General features: G+C 36.1%; 2 protein-coding genes across 13 annotated transcripts in view; one reads left to right on the forward strand and one right to left on the reverse strand.

The window, feature by feature from the left end:
• The window catches only part of TEX9 (testis expressed 9), a 215,369-nt gene extending 208,311 nt beyond the window's left edge, over positions 1–7,058 (forward strand). For all 8 annotated transcript variants that reach the window (XM_073801044.1, XM_073801046.1, XM_073801047.1 and 5 more), the window contains 2 exons: positions 6,051–6,185; positions 6,773–7,058. In XM_073801044.1, the coding sequence (XP_073657145.1) occupies positions 6,051–6,185; positions 6,773–6,850 (213 nt within the window). In that variant the 3' untranslated portion in view covers positions 6,851–7,058. The remainder of the gene's footprint in view (positions 1–6,050; positions 6,186–6,772) is intronic.
• Positions 7,059–7,423: 365 nt separating this feature from the next.
• MNS1 (meiosis specific nuclear structural 1) overlaps positions 7,424–21,427 on the reverse strand; it is an 83,760-nt gene continuing 69,756 nt past the window's right edge. For all 5 annotated transcript variants that reach the window (XM_019946868.3, XM_073801043.1, XM_019946874.3 and 2 more), the window contains 3 exons: positions 14,219–14,476; positions 8,571–8,696; positions 7,424–7,755 (listed from right to left, as the gene is read on the reverse strand). In XM_019946868.3, the coding sequence (XP_019802427.1) occupies positions 7,663–7,755; positions 8,571–8,696; positions 14,219–14,476 (477 nt within the window). In that variant the 3' untranslated portion in view covers positions 7,424–7,662. The remainder of the gene's footprint in view (positions 7,756–8,570; positions 8,697–14,218; positions 14,477–21,427) is intronic.

Consider the following 21,427-nt stretch of genomic DNA (forward strand, 5'->3'; position numbering starts at 1 on the left):
AAAAATCTCATTGGCAAACACAAACATATAATAAAGGTAGTAGATCAGCCAGTTATAAAGCTACTAGGAAGGTTAAAAGACAAAAGTAGTAAAATCATCTATATTCACAGTAAGTAGTTAAGGGATACACAAAACAAAAAGATGTAAAATACGATGTCGAAAACATTAAACATGCAGGGAGGAGTAAAAATGCAGAGATCTTTCTTAATGTAGGCATTTGTTGCTATGAACTTCCCTCTTAGCACTGCTCTTATTACATCCCATAAGTTTTGGTATGTTGTGTCTCCTTTTTCATTTGTTTCACGATCATTTTTTTTTCTCTCTGATTTCTTCTTTCATCCGTTGGTTGTTCAGGAGAGTCTTGGTATCTTCTTTGGTGAAGTGTCTGTATAAGTCTTTTCTTCTTTTAAAAAATTGTTAAATGAACTTTAATTTTTAGAACAGTTTTAGATTTACATAAAAAATGGGAAATTAGTACAGAGAATTTCTATAATCTCTACACATTGTTTCCTCTGCAACTAATATGTACATTAGTATGGTACATTTGTTACCATTAATGAATGAATCATTATTATGATTCGCTATTATTAACTAAAGACCATACTTTATTCATATTTCCTTAGTTTTTATCTCTTTGGTTCATTTTAAAGAATTGAGTTGACTTGTTTTATAATTGAGTTTTAAGAGTTCTTTATATATCCTAACTACAAGTCTTTGTCAGATACCTGCTTTGCAAATCTCTCTTGCCTTTTATTTCTGTAACAGTTTTTTTGAAGAGCAATGTTTAAAATTTTGATGAAGTCCAATCTGTTGTTTTTCTTCTTTTATAATTTATGCTTCTTGTGTCCTATTTAAGAATTCTTTGCTGAACCTAAAGGGTCACTAAGATTTGCTCTTAGGTTTTCTTATAGAAGTTGCATAGCTTGAGCTTTTATGTTTTGGTGAGTTCTTGTGCATGATATAAGGGGTCAGGGTTCATTATTGGAATATGTGCAGCACTATTTGTTGAGAAGATTATCCTTTCACTATTAAATTGCCCTGGTACCTTTGTTGAAAATCGGTTGCCCAGATATGTGTGGATTTGTTGCTGGAATCTCACTCTTGTTCCATTGATCTGTATGTCTGTCTTCATGTTAATACACTGTCTTATTATACCTTTATAATAAATCCTGGGGCTTCCCTAGTGGCGCAGTGGTTGAGAGTCCGCCTGCCGATGCAGGGGACACGGGTTCGTGCCCCCGTCTGGGAAGATGCCGCGGAGCGGCTGGGCCCGTGAGCCATGGCCACTGAGCCTGCGCGTCCAGAGCCTGTGCTCCGCAATGGGAGAGGCCACAACAGTGAGAGAGGCCTGCTTGCCGCAAAAAAAAAAAAAAAAAAAAAAAAAAAAGAAAAGAAATCCTGAAATCGTGTAATTTCTTTTAATTAGTCTTGACATTAGTGTTGTCCTTTCCATCCCTTCATTTGTAACTCCTTTGTATGTTCTTGTAGGCAACATATAGTTGTTTTTCTATTGTTTTAATCCAATCTGACAATTTGACTTTTTAATTAGGAGGCTTAGACCATTACCTTTAATATGATTATTAGTAATGGTTGGGTTTTATTCTATTAACTTGCTATTTGTTCTCTTCTATTAACTTGCTATATGTTCATGCTTTCTTCCTGTTTCTTATTTTTCTCCTTTTGAATATTTTTAACAATTTCATTTTATCTCTTTTACTGGATTATTATCTCCACTTCTTTTTATGGACATTTTATCTTTTATCAGATACACCTTTAACTTATCATTGTCTACCTTCAAGCATTTTATGAATAATGTAAGAACCTTTCAGCAGTATACTTCTCTCCTCCCCTTTTTGTTGTTGTCATACATTTTATTTATTATACACAAACTCCACCCTACATTGTTACGTTTTTGCTTTGAGGAGTTAATGAACTTTCTGAATTAAAAAAAAAAAACCTTTGTATTACACTACACATAAAATTTACACTAATTTTTGAAAGTGTACAGTTTACTAGTGTTACATACATTCATACTGTTGTGTACCCAAACTCTAGAACTCCTTGTTCATCTTGCAAAAACTAAAAACCTATGTCCATTAAAAAATAATTCCCCATCCCCCTCTCCCTGATTCCTGGCAACCACAATTCTACTTTCTGTCTTTATGATTTTGACTACTCTAGGTACCTAATGTTAAGTGGAATCATATACTATTTGTCTTTTTGTGACTGTCTTATTTCACTTAGCATAATGTTCTCAAGGTTCATCCATGTTGTAGCATGTATCAGAATATCATTCCTTTTTAAGGCTGAATATTCCGTTGTATGTGTAGAACAGGTTTTGTTTATCCATTCATTGGATAAAGCAACCTGGATTGCTTCCACCTTTTGGCTATTGTGAATAATGCTGATATGAACCTGAGTGTATGGGTATCTCTTAAAGACTCTGCTTTCAATGATTTTGGATATTTGCCTAGATGCGGTATTGCTGGATCATATGGTAATTCTATTTTTAACTTGAGGAACCACCATACTGTTTTTCCATAGTGGCTGCACCATTTTACATCCATAGCAACAATGCACAAGGGTTCCAATTTTTCCATATCCTTGCCAACTTGTTATTTTGTGTTGCTTTTTTTTAATAGTCATCATCCTATGTTTATTAGGTGGTATCTCATTGTGGTTTTGATTTGAATCTCCCTAAATATTAGTAATGTTGACCACCTTTTCATGTGCTTGTTAGCCATTTGTATATCTTTTCTGGAGAATTATCTATTCAAGTCCTTTGCCCATTTATTAATTGATTGTGTTTTTATTATTGATTTGTAGGAGTTATTTCTGTATTCTGGACATTAACTCTTTATCAGATATATGATATGCAAATATTTTCTGTAGGTTTCTTTTTCACTCTGTTGATTGTGTCCTTTGACGTAATCCAATTTATCTATTTTTTTCTTTTGTTTGCCTGTACTTTTGGTTTCATACCCAAGAATCCACAACCAAACCCAGTGTCATGATCATTTCCCCTACATTTTCTTCTAATTGTTTATAGTTTTAGGGTTTACATGTAGGTCTTTGACCAAATTTGAGTTGATTTTTGTATATGATATGAAATAGGTGTACAGCTTCATTGTTATGCATGGAGATATCTAGCTTCCCAGCTCAATTTGTTAGAGGCCATCTTTTCCTAGTGAATGGTCTTGGCATCCTTGTCAAAAATCATTAGACTTTATATGCAAGGGTTTATTTGGGGGCTCTTTATTACATTGGTAAATATTTCTTTATGTCCGTAATTACACTATTTTGATTACCATAGATTTGTAATAAGTTTTGAAATTGGGGAGTGTGAGATCTTCAACTTGTGTTATTCATTAAAATTGTTTGGCTATTTGCGTTCCCTTGAGATTCCATATAAATATTAGCTAGCATGGATCTATCTCTGTAAAAATGCCATTGGGGTTTTGATAAAGATCATACTGAATCTGTAGATCTCTTTGGGTAGTATTGACATCTTCTAATCTATGACCACAGAATATCCTTCCATTCGTTTGTCTTTAAATACTTCGAGCAGTGTTTTGAAGTTTTCAGTGTAAAAGCATTTCACCTCCTTGGTTACTTTTATTCCTAAGTACTTTATTCTTTTTGATGGTATTATATTTGTAATTGTTTTCTTAATTTTTTTAGGAATGTTCATTAGTAGTATATAGAAACACAACTGGTTTTGTGTGTGCGTTGATTCTATATCATGCAACTTTGCCAAATTAATTTATTCGGATGAATAAATTGTGGAATCTTGTGGAATCTATAAGGTTTTGTACATACAAGACAATGTCATCTGTGAACAGAGATAATCTTGCTTCTTTTTGATTTGGGTGCCTTTTATTTTTATTCCCTAGCTGCTCTGACCAGAACTTGCAGTACTGTGTTGGATAAAAGTGACAAAAGTGAACATCCTTGTCTTGTCTCTGATCCTAGAGGGAAAGCTTTCAGTCTTGTACCACTGAGTTTGATGTTAGCTGTGGGCTTGTCAATATATGGCTTTTATCATGTTGAAGTAGATAGAATCCTTCTGTTCCTTGTTTTTTAAGTGTTTTTTTTATCATGAAAGTGTGTTGAATCTTGCCAAGGGTCCCAATGTGTCTCAGAGATGGTGTTGGACTGCTGGTGGGCGGGGCCAGGGTCTAGCGGTGGGGAGGCACCCAGTGCTGGTGGCTGGGCTGGGTCCTGCCATGGCAAGCTGTGGTGGTCCTGGGCTGGTGTCAGCCCACTGGTGGGTGGAGCTGGGTCCCAGGGTCTCTGGTTGCAAGGCCCTGGGGATCCTGGGGCTAGTGCTTCTGCTCGTGTGTGTGGGACAGGGTCCTGGGCCCTCTGGTGGGCAGGGCTGTGCTGTGTTCCAGGTGGCTATGGGCTCAGGGGGTCTTAAGATAGCCTGCCTGCTGGTGGTGGATGGGGCTTTTTCCCTACCAAGCTAGTTGCCTGGCCTGAGGCTTCCCAGTACTGGTGCTGACAGGCTGGTGGGTGGAGCCATGTCCCATTGCTAGTAAGCTAGAGGAGGACTCTGAAGTGGTGCTTCCCAGCATCAGTGTCCACGTGATAGAATGGGCTCCCACAAATGACTGCTGCCAATGCCTATGTCCCAAGGATGAACTTCAGTTGCCTCTAACCTCTTGGTGATTAGCAGGTGGGTCTGACCCAGGCTCCTTTCAAAAATTACTGCTTCTTTTCTGGGTCCTGCAGCATTTGAGATTTTGTGTACACCCTTTAAGAGTGGAATATCTATTTCCCATAGCCCTCTGGGTCTCCTCTCCACTGGCCTTCAAAGCCAAACATTCTGGGGCTTGTCTTCCCAGTACAAGACCCACAGGCTGGGGAGCCCAATGTGGGGCTTAGACCCATTGCTCCTTAGGGAGAACCTCTGTAATTGTAATTAGCCTCCCGTTTGTGGGTTGCCCATCTGGGGTATGGGTCCTGACAATACTGCACCTCCACTCCTTCTACCTATCTTATTGTGGTTCCTTTTTTTATATCCTTGGTTGGAGAAGATCTTTTCTGTTAGATTCAGGTCTTTCTCATCAATAGTTGTTCTGTACATAGTTGTAATTTTGGTGTGCCCATGGGAGGAGTTGAGCTCAGGGTCTTACTCTGCCATCTTGGCAACCAAATCTAACCCACTGTCAATTATCTTTTAAAGAGAAGTTTTTAACGAAAAACGCTACTAGTATTTACCACGTGTTACTATTTCTGATACTTTTTTTTTAAATGTGTGTGTATGTAGATTCAGATTTCCTTCTGGTATCATTTCCCTTTTTGCATGAAAGACATCCTTTCACATTTTTTCCAAGTACCGGATGTTCCTCTACTTACATAGTTTCTACTTACTTGTCTTAGAGTTCACTGGTCCTTTTTCTCCATTGTCCAAATTGCTGCAGAGCTCATCCAATTAATTTTTACCAAGATTACAAACTCGGTCTTCCTTATCACAGGCAGTGGCTGAATTCTCTGCTCAGCTCTTTAGACCACGACTGTTACCTTTCATGGGTTCCTAGGAGTCTCACCCTGCACGTGTTATTTAGGTGCCAAGGATTTGAGGGAACTGTGCATGCAGATTTTGAGGGATTTCCCACCTGGAAATTTCTACCATCGTGGCAGCCATGCTGTCCAATTCCTTAGCCCAATAAGACTGATACTTTTTGCTTCAGGTCTGTCCCTGTGAACCAATGAACTGAAAAGTGCTCTCAGAAACCAGCTGAATGTGGATCTCAACCAGTATGCTTCCATTTTTTTCAAGGATCATAACCGTCTCCAGTTTCTGCCTACTACTGATTACTCATCTCTGCCTTCAAATATAAGCTACTTTGGCATTATTGGAATTAGAACTGAGTTGTTATTTTAAAAACGTTTTTTAAAATGCTAGAGGTGTGAGCATCATTAAAAGTTATCAGAGTTACAGTAATTTAGTAATGCAAAAACTAAAAATAGCTTTCATTGCTGATATCATTTTTTCCATTCAAATACTGCAAAGAATAAATGGGATTATTTTTTTCTTTTTGCAGGATATAGCAAATGAAGAACACAAAAAAATTGAAGTGTTAAAATCAGAAAACAAGAAGCTAGAAAGACAAAAAGGAGAATTAATGATAGGGTTCAAGAAACAATTAAAATTAATCGATGTTTTGAAAAGGCAGAAGGTGAGTTTATCCTAAAAAACAAAGTTAAAATAAATCGTAGATGTTATTTGGCTCTTTCTACTAAGATATTTAGTATTTCTACTTTAGATATGTTTATTTTGACATGCTTAGTCACAAAATTTTATCTATACATCAGTGCAAGTAAATTAGAAATGTAGAAATAGGACTACTAAATACAATATGGATACTCCCTAACTAAAGAAGATACCATATATAGAAATAACTTAGGGGATCCGTTTGCCTCCTGAAGAGTGAAAACTGATTACAAACCACTTTTGTTCTGTTCACTACACGAGTTACCTAGTGGTAAGAGGATATGAATTCATGGCTTTGCCACTGTCCCTTTTTGCAAAGATTAGGTATTACAATATTATTGAATTGTTCTCTCAACAGGTTGGTACAATACCAGCAGTGAACGCAGGTTTTTAGAGGCTGACCATTTCAAATGTCACACTGTAATTAGAATTACGTATTCCTACAACAAAACTTAATTTGATAGCATATTATACACACACTTTTATAAATTTCCTGTTGTTCTGTGGTCTACTCTTAACACTAAATTAGACAATATTTGTTTTTAAACACAGATGCATATTGAAGCTGCCAAGATGTTGTCTTTCACTGAAGAGGAATTTATGAAGGCACTCGAATGGGGAAATAAGTGATCTACCTTTTAACCTATAGTGCCTGGTGGATATACCCTTTATTTAACTTAAGTTGTAATGGTTTGAATTATTTTTACTCTAAGAAATAGAAATGAAGATACTTGATAAATCAAAATAATTCCAAATTCCCTGTGTAGATCTGGGTATGTAAAATTGATATCTATTACAAAATGGAAATATTTTATAAAATAAAGCAATAGGAATTTAACTTTTGATATCTTTCTTATGACCATCTAGCCCTTTTTCAACTGCACTTATGTTCTAAAGATGTAACTCTAGGTTTTAAATGATGTTTATATGAGAGAAACTGTTTGTGTTCTTACTGACAATTAAGTGCATTCGCTAGTAAAGCACGTTGAAATTCCTCACTCTTTTCCTGTCTACTGTGAGAGGAGAAAAGTAAAGTTTTCCCTGGCCAAATAAGGGAAGTAAAGTTCCAAGACACCAACATAGATAGAAGTGGTATGAAGAGGTTAGTCCCCTGGGTTGTTGGATTTTATATATATATATATTCCTCTATATGGAGTGTGGTGCAGAATTCAGATCTTCAAATTATTAGTACAAAAACAACAGTTTGATTAAAAGCAATTAACTTTGCCATTAATTTTGCAGTGAAAAAATACTAATTTAATTTTTATCAAAAACAAATGTTTTCTTATAAATAATTGTTTATAAATGATGAAATACAGATGTTTTAGAAAATCCAAAGACAAAGAATGGATTCCTACCCTCACCGAACTGTAAAACAGAAGTTACACTGACATCTAGTGGTAACATACAAAAGAATCCAGGTTTACCAAATTTTGATGATATCACTTCTCTTCACAAATTTCACTCCTTTTCTGATATGCTTTTCTAAACTCTTCACCAAGCATATCAATATCATCCTCTTTTTTGAATACTCCCTACAAGAAAAATATTTTGTGGGTTACTGTGAATGCCAGAATAATTCACTAAATGTTCATTAACGCTAACAGATATACAGACATGAGGTTTGTAAAGTTATTTCCAAGATAACAAGATCTAATATATTTATGAAAAAAATTTTTCTGAAATTATTACTTGATATATACAAAATATTCTTAGCCTGACCTGATTTCCTGATTTACCAGATCCTGTGTTAGAACTTGTCATAGGAATCTGGGCTCTTCTGCTTTATTACTACAAGTACTACTGCTTTGATGGGCTGAATAAGAATTAATTTAATCCATACTATACCCTCTACCCTTGTTTTGAAACAGCCCTATAGTATGTATGATATGAGGGAGGTCAGGGTGAAGAGGTTGAGCTTTGCCAGATTCATGCATGGGATTGGCTCTTGCCTCAGTTCTGTGTCTAATGAGCAAACATTCAGACCCAGGTTGGGAAGCCTGATGTGGGCTCAGAACCTTCACTCCAGTGGGTGGGTGGACTTCTGTGGTGTAAGTGTTCTCCAGTTTGTGAGTCACCCACCCAGCAGTTATGGGATTTGATTTTATTGTGATTGTGCCCCTCCTACCATCTCATTGTGGCTTCTCCTTTGTCTTTGGATGTGGGGTATCTTTTTTGGTGCGTTCCAGTGTCTTCCTGTTGATGATTGTTCAGCAGTTGTGATTCTGGTGCTCTCACAAGAGGGAGCAAGTGCACGTCCTTCTACTCCACCATCTTCAGTTTCCCTCTGAAATCGTAATACCATGTTTTTTTCCCCACTATTAGAGGTTATATGTTAAATGTCACTTACTTTAGGGAGATATCCTAGTAATTTTGTAGCATGTTCTTTGAGAAGTTTTAGTCTTTCTTCTTCAATAATTTCATTAATACATCCTTGCCTTCTTTGCTGCAACTGCCATTCCTCCAGTTCACGTTGCTGGAAATATAAATAAAATTTATTTTATTGTCAGAAAACACATTAAACTAAGAATGTGTCCGATAAATTTGTCTAATTTACTCTTGCAGTAAATCAGATAAAACTGATAAGTACTAGATAATATATATCTTTTACCTTATTATATATATATATATATGTATATATTACAGTCACTATTTCTTTAAAGTTACAAGAAAAATCCCAGCTATGACTGGGATTTTAGGGAGGCAAGTTCATATTTTCAGGACAAGTATCTTCATTACCAAGGAAAAAAGATTCAAAGAAATTATTTCCTAATTAATTCAACAAATATTTATTGCGTGCTTACCATACTCCAGGTACTGAAAGCAGCTTACAGTGTAAGATGAAAAAAAAGGTAGATAAAACAGAATAGGGATATCTAAAAGGTAAGTACTGCCATATAAAGTTTTGTAAAGCCTGTATGAAGCACAAGAGTAAGAGCAAGAGTTCCAACAGGCAAGAGTTCTGATAGAGGGCCTTTCCTGGTGGCGCAGTGGTTAAGAATCCACCTGCCAATGAAGGGGGCATGGGTTTGAGCTCTGGTCTGGAAGGATCCCACATGCCGTGGAGCAATTAAGCCCCTGCGCCACAACTACTGAGCCTGCACCCTAGAGCCCATGAGCCGCAACTACTGAAGCCTGCGTGCCCAGAGCCCTGCTCTGCAACAAGAGGAGCCACCGCAGTGAGAAGCCAGCACACCACAACGAAGAATAGCCCCCGCGTGCCACAACAAACACCCAACACAGCCAAAAATAAACAAACAAACAAACGTCTGATAGACAACCACACCAAACTTCTGTGCCATATAAATATGGAAGAGCTGACTAGCTTTAACACGTTTTAGGGCTTAAAAGAACTCTTATGGAAATATATCCAAATAGTCCTATTGGATAGTGAAGGATACTAAAGGCAGACCACTGAGAAAACATTGATGAATTTCTGCCAAGAATTACTTTAAAGTAGTATTAATGCTAAACTTTTCTTTGAAATAACTAAAGTCATGTAAACCAGAAAGCAGGATATCTGTCTTTTTTGCTACAGTGAGAGGCAAGCTTCAATATAATCTCTTTAAAGTAATTGAATGAAAATACAGAGGAATGCTAGGACACAGCCATATCCAATGTCAGTTAAACCTGGAATTGCTTCTCCTGAGAATATTTTGTCTACTATCATGTCAGATTCATTTGTATTACAGAATTAGAAGTATCACTGACAGCTAATTGAGAAAAGACTTACACTTTCACCCATGTTGCTACTGAATCAAAGGGTTGAGTTGCTCTTAATTATTTTATCTCTAAGATGAAACAGGGTAATAGAATCTACCATAGAATCACTATACCTGATTTTTTTTTTAGACTACATTTCTAACACTCCTTTAGGGTCAAATGTGGTCACAACAGGACTAGGATTTTGCCAATGGAATATAAGCAAAAGTGTCAGATGGCAGTTTCCAGGAATCAATCTTATATCCTTTGTCCCTTCTGCACTTCTTCCATCTGCTGCTTGAAACATGGATATGAAGGTTGAAGATCTAATTTAAACCATGAAGATGATGGCTATAGCCTACAGAAGCCATAACGAAAAGCTAGAAGGAGCCTGGGTTCCTGAAGACTATGAATAAAGTCTCAATTTCTAGACTTTCATGTGAGGGAATAGTAAACTATCTACTAAGCCACTGTTAATTTGAGACTACTTGTAGCCAAGCACGATCCTAACTGATCTATTCCTTATAATAGGGAGGTGCAAGAAGTTCTATAATGTTATGAGAAAAATTCACTCATTAGATTTTTGTCCAGTGATGTATATGGGCTCTAATTTGGGTGTAATACAGGATCTCCCTTTTTAGGATGTGGTAGACCACATTAACTGTTCATCCTAAAAAACGTTTTTATAGTTAATTAGGGTAAATATTTTAGAAAGGTATGAAACCAATTTGTTCATGAGGACAAAAAAAAAACAGAGCCTTATATGATTGTGTAATAGAATGGATTCATGATTCTATGATCATGAAAATTCATCCTTGCCCTTGGACCAGAATAGAAATGCGACCCAATCTCACTGATATTGAAATTAAGCCCACAGCTTCATATTGGGAACGTTTACAATTTTAAAAAAATTAAGATATAAATTTTTTGTAAAAGTATTTATGCTTTAGGTAATATTTTCAGATTTCTTCCATTTATAGCTGTCTTGCTAACTTTTCCAATAGCTTTCAGATTAGCTCTGTAAGCCATGAGATAGTAGGACAGTCACAGTCACTGGTTCTACCTCTTTCTATACAAGGAGTATTCAAAGCTTTCTGGTCAATTTCAAAAGGCTTTTAATTTTCAGTCTCCTTGATCACTTTGCTCTGACCAGGCAAAATGCTAGGTGCTTTAAAGGTAATTATCTCCCTTAAAGGTTACAGTAGATAATGGTTGGTTTATATCAAAGCTACAGAATTGAAGTTTTATCCAGTAGGAATCCACTTAAGTTAAGCAGGAGGAGGACATAATAAGATTTTTTTTATACCTTGCTAACTGGTAGCAGACGCCACAAGGAGACCAATTATAAGTCAATTTCAGTAGTCCACAGAATGATACTGAATGTCTAAATTAAGTTATGAAGAAGAGAAACTGAATTTAAGAGGTGAAATCAATAGGACTGTTGAGGTGGAATCAGTAGGATTTGGTGGCTGACTAAAAATTATTACGTAAGAAATAGGAAGAGTCCAGGAATGATTTCTAGGTGATAGCATATTCACTCAGTCACTGAAGCCTGTCTTTAACCAAGATTCAGGCTACAGAAATTGGAGGTTTGTCTGTTACATTCACTTTTGGAAACCTAAATTCTAAGGCACCCACAAGATTTCCAACTGTGTCCTTTAGGCATCTGGAAATATGACAAAAGAACTACAGCGTAAGGGGACTTTCCTGGTGGTCCAGTGGTGAAGAATCCGCCTTCCAATGCAGGGGACATGGGTTCGATCCCTGGTCAGGGAACTAAGATCCCACATGCTGCGGGGCAACTAAGCCCATGGGCCACAACTAGAGAGAAGCCCAGGTGCCGCAACAAAGAGCCTGCACGCCACAACAAAAGATCCCACGTGCCGCAACTAAGACCTGACGCAGCCAAAATAAATAAATATATTTTTTAAAAAGAGTTGATTAAGTATAGAGGAAAGCCAAAAATTGAACCCCAAGTCTCTCAACACGTCATTGCAGCAGTCAAAAGAGCTGATCTCTCTTGGTTTTCTATGACTGCCAGATTCTTTTATCTTTCTGACCATTTCTTGGTCTTGGCAATTTTTTCTACTACTTCCACCTCCTAACTAGAATGTTCTCCAAGTCTCAGTCACTGGCCCTCTGATTATTTCTCATTATAATATATTATTTGGAAGAATCACCTTAGTTTGAAACTCTCTGTGCTACTTAATGACAGAAATGCTTGTCTAAGAATACTTGACCTAAGTTTTCTTCTGTTCAACTGCCTTCAGGATTTTTCAACTTGCGTTTCTATTTCAAACTCAGTATGACTAAAAATGAAGTCACTATATCTTTTTGCTCCAATTCAAAACAACAGCACTTGTATTCCTTGAGTTTCTCATGTTTGAAACTTTGAGAGTTATTTTGACTCCTTCCTCCACTCTACCTTATATGGTCCAAAATAATCATACAAGTCTCATCTATTCTTCCTTTAAAAATATTTAAACTCTACCCTTTCTCTCTCCACTGCTCTGTTAACCTATTCCAGGTCATCTCTTCACTCTTAAATTACTACTTTCTCCTCTTGTTAAACACCATATTATGATAACCAGTTTCTACTGTATCATGTCCAAACTCCTCTGCCTACTATTCAGGTTTCTCCATTTGATAATTCCATATGCTGCCAACTTGGAATAGCCTTCCTCTGTCTTCTTTTATTCATTTTGTATGTATTTCCAGATAAGTCCACATAGTTCTGTCGTAAAGGTATTGCACACTAGTAAATCCCACACTACCACATTCTACAAATGTTTACATTGTACATTTAAGAAATATATTCTTAATATAGTGCTATATATAGTTGAGTCTTTTGGGTATCTAGACCTTATTTTCTTTTGCTAGGTTAGAAGCTACCAGAATGAGCTTTTATTTGTTTTGATTCCCTCACCAACACTCAGCAGAATGCCTAGCAGATCAGTATCTGTTGATTATAAGAATATCTTGAGATTTCTTTTTGTCTACCCATGCAGGAAAGATCAGCATTATGATATTAATTTAATAATCCCAGCTCTGCCACTTACTTGCTGTGAAACCTTGGGCAATACATATAATCTCTATGCCTCAGTTTCCACATCTTTAAAATGGGGGTAGTAATAGTACCTAATTCACAGGGTTGAAAGTTAAAAGTTATTACTTTGCTTGTAATGAGTATAGAATAGTGAATGACATATGAAAATGCTCAGTAAATGTTAGTTATTATTACTACCACTTCTATAACTACTTAAAAATATTTGCCATATGCCTAATCTGTACTTTTCGTATTTAGAGTTCTTTATCTTTTCAAAACACTTACACATTTTCTTATTTGGTTCTTAAAGTATTATTTCAGTTTTACGGATGAAACACAAATACACAAATCAATGTGTCCGAAGTCACAAACCTAGTTTCCTCACCAATTCTTAAATCCACATTTCCAACTAAGAAATCTTCCCCTGGGCCTCAAAATCAATGTGGACAAAATGGAATTATATACTCCCTCAAAATCTGTTTTTCTTTGTACATACACTTTCTGTAGCACATCACCACTCACTGAAGATGGAAGTACATAATAGCATTATTTGTTAGTAGTAGCCTAATTCTTCTTTCAACTCTCCAGAACTAATTGGTCACCAAGCCCCATCAACTCTACCTTCCTAACATCTCACAGATGGATCCCTTCTCTGTTCACATGGGTTTTCATCACCTATCACTGGGATAACTATAATAACTTCCTTACTGATCTTCCTGTCTCTGGTCTTACTCCCCTCACATCTGTCCTCAACACTGCTACCTGAGTCATCCTTCCAAGTGCAGATCTTATCATGTAGCTTTCTTAATTCTTCAGTGGGTCTCCCTGGATAAAGTCCACCATTAGAATAGCAGCCAGGGCATTCATGATCTGTCTCCTCTCTGCCATACCAAGATGTCCATGTCTGTATAATTATCATCACATGCACTTGATATACCTTTATAATCATTGTTTTTAAGGTATTTTTCTTAAACACTACCAAAAACTCATAGATGATATGGACTTAGTCATATTTATCTTTGTGTTCTCAACACCAACCAATGTCTAACACACAGAAAGCATCAATAAATATTTTCTAGATTCATTGATTAACAAGTGGTCAGAAAATTTATATATCATATGATTAGTAAATGGATATCTAACATCTGGCACATAAACGGTTCTCAGTTAAATGTTTAGTGGATAAATAAATTAGCTGGTTGTTATTCAATGATAATTACCAAAAAAAAACCCAAAATACTTTTCCTTACTTTTTCTGCAAGGAACTGGTTGCGACGCTCTTCAATAAGTTTTTCCACAGCCCTCTTGTGTTCTAGTTGCTTCATTCTTTGCTTCTGAGCATTCATTAATTCTATTCGATCATCCTCAGCAAATTTCGCCAGCATAGCTTTTCTAAAGATCTCCTCTTCCTCTTTTGCAGCCTGAAGTACTAGTTCCTTCAAGGCCATTTGTTCCATAAAATTTTGCTTCAACTCCTTTTGCTTTCTCGATTTCTCTTCTGCTTCTTCCTAAATCACAATACATATAAAAGTTAATTCAGTAACTATGTCTTTACAGCAGATTTATAAAGAGAGGGTAGGACAGAGTTTGATTAAGCTTAGTGTTACGATATGAAATAAAACTGAAAAATTAAGGCTTTTCAAGGTAACACTTGCCCCATCCTTTAAAAACTAATAGTTACACAAAGTACGTGTTACCCTTGGATTGCCTCCTATTACTTATTTTAATTAATATATATTTACCACCTTGTTTCTGTAGTCAGAATTAACGCATTAACTTTGAAAATAGCTGATATAAAAAATTTTTGCGTATCTCAGTTTATTAAATTTGTCATCTGTATAATTTGTACCAACTATGAATCATTCTAGAAACTTGTGTTCAAATCATTGATAAATATTTTTCAGAACAATAATCTAGCAATGACAATCAGAGTATTTCAGGGAAATTCAAATTTACTTGAAGCAGTTAAAGTCCTTTCCTACAAGGTTTAATTTCCCCAACATTTTATTATGAAAAATTTCAAAAAATACAAAGAATTTTACAGTCATCACCCATTTTTGCTGTATCATCTATCTATTCAATTAGGACCGATGTAAATTTTAAATCATTTGCTAATCTAACAAACTTTGTTCAATTCTAATACAAGCTCCAGGTAGGCCAGAATCTTCAAAGCATTCAAAATATTGCCTTAACAACACCCAGATGGCCAAGGTTCTTACCTACAGATAAAACAAACTACAAGGGATTTACTATAGGCCATCAGGTGGCATACAGAACTTCCAGGAAGGCCAGGGAACCAAGCTGCCCTCACAGTGCTCAAGTCCTATTATGGTAACTCTGACTGCTATCTCATTTTGCTCACTTCCATCTTCACACCTTGAAGTGGGGGTGATGACTGTTGGAGGTAACATAGTTCATATGAAGAATTCTAGCTAAAAGAAGAGAAATATAGTTTTAACTTTATAGTCTTTATAATAAAGACAAATGAATTTAAAACGGGGTAGGATGTGGTAGGAGTAGGAGTGGGTTTTAAGAGAGCCAATCTGCAGTATCAGTTACAGCAACTTTGTTCATTATATTGATCATTCAGCCTCTTTTTCTTCATTTATCCCTATCTAATCCTCTTTTCAAATCCTACCTCCATAGTCTTCTCTAATCACTGTAACTCAAACTTCTCTCTCTTTGTGAGCTCTTATACCATTTAATATTCCATCATTTAATTTTATTCCATATATACATGCCTCATCTCCTCACTAAAAATAAATTCATAGATGGCATATCTTATATTCCTTTGGGATGCTGGGCACGTAGTGATTTTGTAATATATAGTTTGTGTTTATTTGCCATATATCTCATAGAAGTCAAAGGCTCACTGGAGGCAGAGATGCTGTGTCAGTTAGCTTTGAATTCCTCCAGAGCTTATCATAATACTTTGCACAGAGAAATTCAGTACATATTGAACTAAATGAACTGTTGACATGCCTGGCAACCATCTCCCATACAAATTTTAGTTTAATCCAATGGTGAAGACATCTGGCTAAAGAACAGGGAAGAGTTTGGCAAAACAACACACCATTTATTATGTTTTTTCAACCAGAAAAGTATTCATGTACTCTGATGTGTCTGGATCAGGATTATGTAGTTACATAATATGAACTGTATAATTTTCCATCCTTTTCTGTGTTCTAAAACCCATTATGTGGTTTGAGGAACAGCTGTTCACTGAAGGTTTGAAGTAATTTGCTGTAAAACTACTCTGAGGCTGGAAACTTTTTAGAGATATCTTAGTCTGAGTTCTCCTCTGAAAGCAGAGCCTTAAACAAGGACTTATATATAGATATTTTACTGGGGAGGGAATCTCAGTGGTGAGGGACAGAGTAAAACAAGGAAAGAAGAAAAGCCAACACAAGGGTACATCACTGAGCTGGTTACCGCCTCAGACAACTGAGGCTTAATCCTGCCAGGACCTTGTGAGGAATGCATGGAGCACCTTTTAGGACCTTCCCAAAGGCCGCCAGGCAGAGAAGAATTTATCCCTCAATTTCTGTCCACTGTTGGTTGAGGGATGCCCCAAAGGATGTTACCTCCCTGCCCCCACACACACCCCTGCACTTTAAGAAGCCGTCAGCACAGAGTCCATCTGAGCCCTCACAACTGTTCCCCAAAGCTGTCACTGAAATCAGAGGTGAGACTGAGAAGATGTGAGGCAGGGCACAAAAGTCTTGTGATAGAGGAAATATCCTTAATAATCTTATTTTGTCTAGTTTTCCTACATTTTTTGAAATCACTGTATTTTTAATGCAGAAAATTATGCCATTGAGATTTTCATTTTATTAGTAGATAATTGAACAACTTTTCAGTATTTTTCTAATCTACTCTCTTTATAGACCCTTTATTCCTTCAAATTTTGTTTTCACCTTTTTTCTTTTTTATTACGTTTTTCCAGAGTAAAATCTTTTTCCTCCCAATATTAAGCAACTGGATTAATAAATGCTAATGTGTTCTCCTGATTTTTGGTTTATTTCTACTTGTATCTTTATTATTTCCTTCCATATTCTTGCCTCATACTTGAATTTATATTGTTTTCTCAGTTACTGAGTTGGGTGCCTACACAGTTTTTTCTAATATTTCTCATTTAATAATTAATTGCCTGATAGATTTTGATAGGTCATAATCTTATCCTCTGAATTTTGTGCAAATATCCTCTTCAACCAATAATAATTGAAAAGAAAGTTTTTAGATTTTCAGTTAGTAGTTTAAAATATTTGTTATTAATTTCTAGTGATGTTTAAACACCCTTTCCCCTTGTATTATTCCAGTAAATTTTCTTTGGCGATCTAACAGCTTTTAAAGTTACGTACTTCAGTACAACGTTACATGGAAGATTAAATGTTCATTCTGTTATACCTCCCTTGGTGATTATACCTTTTATCTGTGGTATCTGGGATTCATTTGATGTTCCACTTACCTAGTGATAACCCTGCCTACCTGCTTCCCATTTGGTCATATATGCCTGTTATGCCTTCCTCCATCATTTTATTCTTAATGCTTTTGGGGTTATTTGACATTAGGTATCTATAAGTGGATTACATTAAGATACTTTTTTTAAAAAACTGGACACATTTTATATTCGTACATGCAGTTAATTATTTACATGAAATAAGTATTGATATTTTACATGGTATCTATTTCCTCCTCATTAATGAAACAGTATCTAAAATAATGTTCTATTTTTATATAGCTGATAATATTACAAATAATAGTACTAATAGCTATAATATATTGTGTACTTGGCTATTCATATATCTAGTTTTACAAACTGTTCAAACTTTTGGGAATTCCCTGGTGGTCCAGTGGATGGGACTCCACACTGTCACTGCTTAGGGCATGGGTTCAATCCCTGGTCAAGGAACTAAGATCCTGCAAGCCATGCAGTGTGGCCAGAACAAACAAACAAAGTGTTCAAACTTTTGGCTCATTTAAAAAAACTGGGGGCTTCCCTGGTGGTGCAGTGGTTGGGAATCCACCTGCCGATGCAGGGGACATGGGTTCGAGCTCTGGTCTAGGAAGATCCCATATGCCGCAGAGCAGCTGAGCCCGTGCACCACAACTGCTGAGCCTGCGCTCTGGAGCTCGTGAGCCACAACTACTGAAGCCCATGCACCTGGAGCCTGTGCTCTGCAACAAGAGAAGCCACCGCAGTGAGAGGCCCACACACTGCAGTGAAGAGTGGCCCCTGCTCGCCGCAACTAGAAAGAAAGCCCGCGCACAGCAACAAAGACCCAATGCAGCCAAAAATAAATTAATTTTTTTAAATGGGTTTTTTATATCTTTTATCAAGTTATGAGTGTTCTTTATATATTCTGGATAAAGGTTATTTGTAAGATATACATATAGGGAATATTTTCTCCCAAACTGTGGCTTGCATTTTCATTTTCTTAACAATGTTAAGAAATTATTAATTTTTAAAAAAAATTTATTTATTTTTTGGCTGCGTTTGGTCTTCATTGCTGCACGTGGGCTTTCTCTAGTTGCGGCAAGCGGGGCTACTCTTCTTAGTGGTGTGCATGCTTCTCATTGCGGTGGCTTCTCTTGTTGCAGAGCATGGGCTGTAGGCACGCAGGCTCAGTAGTTGTGGCACACAGGCTTAGCTGCTCCATGGCATGTGGGATCTTCCCGGACCAGGGATCGAGCCTGTGTCCCCTGCCTTGGCAGGCGGATTCTTAACCACTGCACCACCAGGGAAGTCCGGAAATTATTAATTTCAATGTAGCCAGTTTATAAATTTTTTTTATGCCTCATGACTTTTTTATCCTTCTAAAAAATTTTTGCCATTCTCAAGCTTATAACAACCTTCTCTTATGTCTTCGTCTAGAAATTTTTTAGTTTCAGTTTTTTTGTGTTATAGCATGGTAGAATATAACAAGTGTTGGCAAGGATGTGCAGAAATTGGAACCCTCCTGAACTGGTAGTAGTAATGTACAATGGTGCAGCCTTTGTGGAAAAACAGTTGGGCACTTCCTCAAAAAAGTAAACACAGAATTACCATATGACTCAGCAATACCACTGCTAGGTATTTACCCAAAAGAATTTGAAAAAGATATTCAAACAAAAACTTGTACACAAATGTTCATAGCAGTAACATTCACGACAGTCAAAAAAAAAAGGTGTAAACAAACCAAATATCCATAAACTGTCGAATGGATAACAAAATGTTACATATCCATGCAATGGACTATTACTCAGCCAAAAAAAGGAATGAAATACTGATACCTGCTACAAAATGGATAAACCTCCAAAATATTATTCTAAGGAGAAAAGAAATCCCAACACAAAAGATCACGTATTGTATGATCCCACTTATATGATATACCCAGAATAGCCAAATTCATAAAGACAGAAAGCAGATTAGTAGTTGCCAGGGTCTAGAAGAGCACAGAAAGGGCAGTGACTGCTTAATGCAGGTATCCTTTTGGGGTAATGAAAATGTTTTGGAACTAGACAGAGATAATGGTTGCACAATATTGTGAATGTACTAAATGCTGCTTTAAAATAGTTAAAGTAGTCAATTTTATGTTACATGAATTTTACCTTAATTAAAAAAAAACACTTTAAGGAGAAACACACAAATCCACAAATATATGGTTAGAGTCATCAGCAATCCTCTCTCCACAACTGATATAACAACTAAATAGAAAATCAGCAAGGATATAGAAGAACTCAACAAAACTATCAATCAGTAGGATCTAATTGACATTTATAGAACATTTCACCCAAAATAGCAGAATACATATTCTTTTTAAATGTTCACAGAATTTAAAGCAAATAAAATCATATTGAGTGTGTTCTCTGATCACAATGGAATCAAACTAGAAATCAATAATTTTAAAAAAACACAAAAATTTCTGGACATTTGGGCACTAAGTAACACACTTTTAAGTAATCCACTGGTTAAAGAGGAAGTCTCAAGAAAATAAATACATCAGAGTTAATGCAAATGAAAACAAGACATCAAAACTTGTAAGATGAAACTGAAACAGTTTTGAGAGAAATTTATAGCACCAAATGCATCCATTTTGTAAAATGCATTTATAGCATTAAGGGCATGCATGTAGGAAATGTCTCAAATCAATAATCTAAGCTAAAAACAAAACCAAACAAAAAACTACATCTTAACCAACAAGGACCTACTGTATAGCACAGGGAACTATTCTCAATATCCTGTAATAACCTATAAGGAAAAAGAGTCTGAAAAAGAATTTTAAAATTAATAATAATCTAAGCTACTACACCTCAGGAACCCATAAAAAGGAAGCAGAAGGAAGTAAATGAAGAGCAGAAATCAGTGGAATTGAAAATAGAAAACCAATAGACAATATCAATTAGGCAAAAGGCTGGCTCTCTTTAAAATATCAATGAAATTGAAACCATGAATCTCCTAGAAGGAAACACAGGGGGGGTTAAGTTCCTCTATATCAGTCTTGGCAATATTTTTTTTGTTATTTGACACCAAAAGCAAAATAGACAAGTGGGATTACATCAAACTAAAAAGCTTCTGCACAGCGAAGAAAATCATCAACAAAATGAAAAGGCAACCTATGGAATGGGAGACAACATTTGCAAATCCTGTATCTGATAGGAGTTAATGTCCAAAATACATAAAGATGACATAAAATTTAACAGAAAAGAACAGAAAAACCCAATTAAAAAATGGGCAGAGTATCTGAACAGATTTTTTTTCCAAAGAAGATATACAAATGGCCAACAGGTACATGAAAAGGTACTCAACATCACTAAACATCAGGGAAATGCAAATCAAGATCACAATGAGATACCTGTTAGAATGGCTATCATCAAAAAAAACCTGAGAGATAATAAGAGTTGGGTGCGTATGTGGTAAAAAGGGAACCCTTATCACTGTGGGTGGAAATGTAAATTGGTAGCCAGTATAGAGGTTCCACAAAAAATTAAAGATAGAACTATCATGTGATCCAGCAATCCCACTTCCAGGTATATATCCAAAGGAAATGAAAACAGGATCTTAACAAGGTATATGTACTCCCATGTTCATTGCAGTATTACTCACAATAGCAAAAATATGGAAACAACCTAATTGTCCATCAACATATGAATGGATAAAAAAATGTGGTACATCTATATAAAATGGAATATTATTCAGCCATAAAAAAGAATGAAATCCTGCTATTTTTGACAACATGGATGGGCCCTGAGGGCTTTATGCTAAGTGAAATGAGCTGGACAAAGAAAGACATATATTGCATGGTAACACTTACGTGTGGAATCAAAAAAGAAAAAAAAATGTCAAACTCATTGAAAGAGAAAGTTGAAAAGTGGTTGCCAGAGGCTGGCAGGCGGGGGAAATAGGAAGAGATTGGTAAAACGGTACAAATGTCTGGATCTAAAACAAATAAGGTCTGAGGATCTAGTGTAAAACATGG

Source organism: Tursiops truncatus, chromosome 2, assembly GCF_011762595.2.
Source record: "Tursiops truncatus isolate mTurTru1 chromosome 2, mTurTru1.mat.Y, whole genome shotgun sequence".
NCBI lineage: Eukaryota > Metazoa > Chordata > Mammalia > Artiodactyla > Delphinidae > Tursiops > Tursiops truncatus.